We start from the raw sequence: 6,187 nt of genomic DNA, 5'->3' as shown, positions 1-6,187 counted from the left end.
GTTTATTCCATTTTATAAAAGTGTTTGCCGCTGTGCCGCACTTTAGGCTGCATTTCTGATCCCGCCTTATTATGGCTCCCGAGTGAGGCGATCAATCACACACTGCAATAATATTTTTTTCCACAAAGGACACCCACTGGGCAGTTCTCAGTGCACATAAATGCAGAGAGGAAATTTCTGTTGATGATTTATCGAAACTGGATAACAAGTTCACATTCTGATTTATTGGATGCCATAGATGCAGGCTATATGAGTCACTGTGTTTTTTTTATAAGCTGCTTGGAAGCCATGAAGGGGTTTTGTGTTCATGTGCCGTCTCAGTTGGTTTTGAATGCTTCCTTGTGTGTCCGACGTGATGTTGTGTGCTGCTCGTCTTAGTGCATGTCTTCCGCTGTTTTGACTGTAATGTGAGGTATGTTTTTCACATGTTTTTTTCGTCTGTGTTAAGTGAATACAAAGACTTACAATAGCTGCCAGTTTATAATGAAACCCTGAAAAAAAGAAAAAACACAGACTTTGATTTTGAGAATCAGACAGTTTCTTTGTTCCACGTTTGTCATCACGCCTCCAATTGCAGTGAAAATGTTGATTTTTGTTTTTGTATCTGCTGAAAGTCGCTTCTCTCGATGTATGAACTCACTTTTGTCTCCTTTTTTTTTCTCTCTCTCTCTCTCTTCTCCCTCATGCTGTCCATTAGCACCTTACCGAGACACAAGTACGGGCTGAATTAATCCTCAACTACTTCAATAACATCGACTTTCTTCTCTCTTTTTCTTGCCCCCGAAGCACTCTGTCTTACACTTACAGTCCAATCTCCATCCAAACAGTTGTTTTGTTTGGCTGTCAGCCACGCCAGAGATTTTCCCACCCCCCCACCCCCCCTCCACAAATCATTAGTCAGTCCATGAAATATAGTCCTCCGATTTGGTTTTTTCACACATTTGAAGATTTATTTTCCTTGAAACACTTTAAATGCTCCTTCAATTTAAAAGAAGTGTCTCCTTTCCTGAGGGATGATGTTTCTATAACATTTAAATCATCACCACTGAATCTCAGTGATTTGACTTCTACTGGATCAAATGTGTTAATTGACATTTGAAACATAGTTGAGATGCAAAAAGTATTTTATTTTTTTTTTTTTTACCTCTTAAAGGACTTTGAATGCAATAAGTGAGAGTGTCCCTTTGTCACATTCATCTTGTTTTGCAGTAAAAACTCTCCACACTTGTCTTTGTGCTGCTGTAGTGCTGGCACTAATTGAGAGAAGAAAGTACTTGTGAGGTTGCTCTTAAATGAATTATGGATGCTTGGAGCATTTTTGCTTCCAAGAAAATGATCACTGCTACTTTTTTTTTTAAATCCTCACTTCTCAGCACAGACTATGATATCAAAAACAATAATTCAAAAATCTCTCTTCTGAGAAATCCACTCAAAGAATCCTAATCATTCTGATTTCTTTTTCTTTATTTTGTTCCCTCAGAGGGCATCCTGAACAACGCCAGAGACTCCAGCGTCATGGACACCCTCCCTCTTAACGGTAACCACGCCAACAACTACAGCATGGCCAGCAGCGAGTACTTGAGCGACTGCGTGCAGATTCTGGACCGCAGCGGGGGCTACGGCACCCACGGCAACCACAAGGAGACGACGCTGGAGAAGAAGATCCTCAAGGAGCTGACCTCCAATTACATCCCGTCTTACCTCAACAACCACGAGAGGGCCACCACGGAGCGCAATCACAACCTGATGAACAAGCTGGTCAACAGCAGCATGGCCAATGGAGGTGACTGAAACGTTTATCAAGGTTACAAAGTGCGAGGACAGCAATAATCAAACAAAACATAAAACAGGCGGCTCAATGAACCAGACTAAGAAACAGAAGCTGTGAGGCTCATTAACTCTGCTGCACCTGCACCTCGCTGAACAATGCTGCACAAAAATAACGGGCAGTATATGTATATCTCAATCGAAACAATAACATAAGATGACATCGAGGCAGGCGGGGAATCATGGGAGTGATTCTCAGACCTGAGGAAGAGAATATGTTTACAGAAGATGGCCACTTGGCAAACTCATACCTCTTACTTACCCTCGCACTTACTCATATTTGATAATGCACTCACAACTGAATTAATATTAATGATATCTTAATATATTAACTGTGTGCCTCTGAATATATTGTTACATTTTTTACCTCCTCACTTTTATTATTATCTTACTTCCTATCATTGATTTCATTGCTCGGGACCGGAGTACTGCGTTTCGTTCCGCTCTCATGTCCCACATGTTTCCTGGAATGACAGTAAATGAACCTTGAACCTTGAACTCATAAACAAAGGCGATTTTACATATTATAAGACATTTTAAAAAGTAGAATTTCAGTAAAAAGTCAAATGTAGAAAAATGAGGAAAGGCTTGCTGGTGAGGAGCGATTACTGACTCAGCTGACCTGATTTCCTCGGGCAGATCGTTCCACACTTTAGGAGCCCTCACAGAAAACGCTCTTTCCCCATTCCCCTGTGAATTGAAGCCACTTTCTGATTAGGTATTATAGGGACGATGCAGATTTGAATTCTTGCAGTGTCACTGCTTCTTGTCATAATGAGCAGAACTGTTTTAACTCTCCTCCCGCCTGGTGTTTCAGGGAGCATGGCAGGAGGCAGCAGCAGCAGCAGCAGCAGTGGAGTGAGCGGATGCGTCGGCAGCGGCAAAGAGGACAACGGTCCCATGGTGCTGGACAACCCGGCGGCGTTCCCGCATGAGGAGAACCTCGGCCTGGAGATCATCAGGGAGGAGTCCAACGCCCCGCTCCTGCCTCCGCGGCCTCCTCCGCCAGACAGCCACCCGCCTCCGCCGCCTCCGCCCCACAGCTTCTCGCGGCCGAGGCGCATCCCCCAGGAGACCAGCGAGAGCTTCTTCCCCCTGCTGACCAACGAGCACACCGACGAGCACACGCACTCGCCCAACCACAGAGACTCGCTGTACACCAGCATGCCCGTGCTGACGGACCTCCCCGACGGCCAGATGAACGGTTTAACGGACGGAGAGGAAGAGAGCTCGGGCGAGCTGCAGCCGTGTAAGAGCGCCACCGCCCCCGAGCTGGACGACGTCTATTACAAGAGCATGCCAAACCTGGGCTCCAGGAATCACCTCCACGAGCTGCAGAGCTACTACCACATGGGCCGGGGCGGCAGCGATGGATACATGGTGTCCGGCAGCAAGGACGAGTCGGATTCGTCGCCCGAGGAGCCGCCCATAGACCCTTCCCACCTGGTCACGAGTCTATAGAGCCAATCAAGAGACTTCTATCCCTCCCCCAGCCCACCTCTCACATCTCCAACTCTCCAATGAAAAACATTCTGTGTCGCTGACTGACCGTGTGAGCTGGCCCCCCGGGCGCTGGGTTGATGTAATGTTTTTTTGGACATTAACTATGATTCTATGACAATAATGTAAGAGATGTCGCTGGTCAAATGGGAGCAGGAGCTGAATGTATTGTCATAAATGGTGCGGAGTGAAAGGGGCCGACCTGAGAGAAAGTGAACTTTGAACCCTGAGAAGGAGAGGACGAGGGAGGGATTCTGTAATTTTTCGCCCCACCTGTTACTTTAATTAGGATTCTTGGACGGACAGAAGCCCTTTCAAGTTCCTCAGTATGGACCTCTAGCAGATCATAGCATATAGCCTCCACTACCACCAACCACCACAGGGAAGCTGCCCCCCCACCGACCCCCCTTGACCCCTGACCCCCGGTACAGGAGCTGCTTGTTTGTCCGTCTCACTCTTAAAGACACCTATACAGGGATAATATTTCCTTCTCTGGTGGTCACTACATTAAACTGGCCGTAAAGAGGCCCCGCCCCCACTACCTGCCAATCAAGTGGAGGATGTATGATATATGCCCTTCACTACGGATCATCCCAAACAACTTTTTTTTAAACCCTGGGCAACCGAAAACTGTAACCATACCACGCTGATGTTTCTGAATTCTCTACCTGGTCGTTCTCTGCTCAAACTGGAGTTGTGTGTGGGTTTGTGTAACATTCCTGCGAGTTGTAGTGACTGCGGCTACTGTGTTATTTCACTGAAAACAAAGACGGACGATCATATTACTACAGAAAAAAAACAACAAAAAAAAAAAAACAATGAGTTTTTTCTTCTGCAAAAACGTTTTTGGGGTTCTGGAAGGATTCAGAAGAAATCACAAACTGTTTCTATGTATTGTACAGAATACAGAATACAGAATACAAATGTTGCATATGACCAAGTCTTTACTTTTCTTTTTTCTTTTTCTTTTTTGAGTTTTGAGTTGCAAACCTTTTTGTCTGTGGAACTGTTCCGATGTGTCCATGATGTGTTCTGGTCACGTGTAGACCGCAGGACGACGAGCAAAGAACAATCTTTCATGTCACTTCTTTTTCGTAATTAAAGAGACAGTAACGCACTCCATCATTTCAAACGCATTTACCCTCAGCACACCTCGTCCCGCTCCTTTTTATAGCAAACGTCACTGGCACTTACATTTTGCAGATCAGTTGTTACTATATACTTTTTTTTTTACCACTGTGTAGATTGAAAAAAAATAAAAAAGGGGAAAGTAAAAGTGGCAAAGTTGTGGAAGAGACGGTATCTTTTAGAAAAGACTCGCACTCCTGTCTGAGTCTCTGCTGGCGGCGGGTCTCATCTCATGCATTCTTGATAAAGCATTTTCTTTCCTTTAGGCACAACGCTGCTTTATGAAGCATATTCTCTCTATTGCCAAATATTCTACAAATTGACATTACCTTGCTGTGCTGGTCCAGATCTTATTGTAAAGAGGGAGAAAAAAAGAATAAATATAATTCTCTTAACTTTAAAAAAAAAAAAAAAAAAAAAAAAGAGCGGGTTTCACTCGTGAAGTTCCCCGAGTGCACCGTGTCTGTGTAAAGATGTGAGCACACATCAGCACTGTCCAATGTGGAAAGCCAATGTTTACTTATTTAGGAGAAAGATTTTTTATAAGTGTATGAAGTGTAGCTTGCACATGTATCCCACAAGCCCCTCCTCCCTCCCTCCCTCCTCCTCCTCCTCCTCCATGCCCCCCAGAGAGAAATTATTTATTTATCTGTTTATTGGTTCTAAAGACAGCGAAAACAAGCTGAGAGGAAAGAAGGCCGGCTGTAGGCGGGAGGACATCAAGTGGCACTGGGTTTGTTTTCTGGTTCCATTTTTTTAAATTATTATGATCATGATTATTCTTACGATATTATTGATAATTATTTATTCTTTTTGTATGGGTTCCAAGTTGAATGATCTCATAACTAATATTTGTTGTAACAGTGAAAGTTGTTTGCCAACAAATAAATTACTGACATAGCTTTGTGGGGTTTTTTTCTTCTCCTGGGTTTCTGACATCAGATTAAAAGCAAACACAAAGTTATCCAAACATTGTTTCCACCTCAGATATGACTTTCTAACCATTCAGGGAGATGTATGTATTTGGTTTGTAAAACATTTCTGTTCACGTCTGGGATGAAAATCTGTGTTTTTTTCTCCTTGGCTGTGCAGCCAACGTTTACTGACCAACATTTGGTAATTTATTTTAAACTGTGTTTTGCTTTAATCAGTTCTGCAATGTAGGCTGCACGTTGGTGCAGGGAATAGCGCTGTTGCCTCACAGCGGAGGTTCCTAGTTTGAATCCCTGTCGGACAGGAGCCTCTCTCCAAAGCCTACTCCGGCTTCCTCCCACAGTCCAAAGACATGCTCGTTAGGTTAACTGGAGACTCTAAATTGTAGATGTGAATGTGAGTGTGGCTGGTTGTCTGTCTCTATATGTCAGACCTGTGATTGACAGGTGTTCAGTCTAGGGTGTAACCCCGCCTCTCGACCAATGGGACAGCTGGGATCAACTCCAGCCTCCGCGACCCTGAACGATAAAAGAAGTAATGATAATGGATGGAGTTCTACAACTAACTACACAACTATTTACATGTTTCAGAGTGACAACCTGTAAAGGGACAACAGCAGCACGTTGAATTTTTACACCAAAAAATCTAAATTAAATAAATTGACTAAGCCTATGTTATATATATTTTTCGTTGAGTAGGCCTACTTATATTACCTCAAATATTTCCAACACTTATCAAAGCCAGAGAAATCCTCACTTTGAAAGTTGTTACTGGAAGTGTCTTTTGTGGCGGCTGCCGT

The 6,187-nt window shown here is 43.8% G+C and overlaps 1 protein-coding gene across 11 annotated transcripts in view; it reads left to right on the top strand.

Annotated features, from left to right (window-relative positions):
* Nucleotides 1–5,356, top strand: part of adgrl3.1 (adhesion G protein-coupled receptor L3.1) — a 117,609-nt gene extending 112,253 nt beyond the window's left edge. For 7 of the 11 annotated variants that reach the window (XM_061061306.1, XM_061061357.1, XM_061061341.1 and 4 more), the window contains 3 exons: nt 698–715; nt 1,481–1,783; nt 2,645–5,356. In XM_061061306.1, the coding sequence (XP_060917289.1) occupies nt 698–715; nt 1,481–1,783; nt 2,645–3,288 (965 nt within the window). In that variant the 3' untranslated portion in view covers nt 3,289–5,356. The remainder of the gene's footprint in view (nt 1–697; nt 716–1,480; nt 1,784–2,644) is intronic. The other 4 variants (XM_061061374.1, XM_061061366.1, XM_061061350.1 and 1 more) reach the window with 2 other exon arrangements.
* Nucleotides 5,357–6,187: the final 831 nt, after the last annotated feature.

The sequence above is a fragment of the Labrus mixtus genome, chromosome 2 (assembly GCF_963584025.1).
Source record: "Labrus mixtus chromosome 2, fLabMix1.1, whole genome shotgun sequence".
NCBI classification, from domain to species: Eukaryota; Metazoa; Chordata; class Actinopteri; order Labriformes; family Labridae; genus Labrus; species Labrus mixtus.
This window is presented reverse-complemented; position numbering and strand designations above follow the sequence as displayed.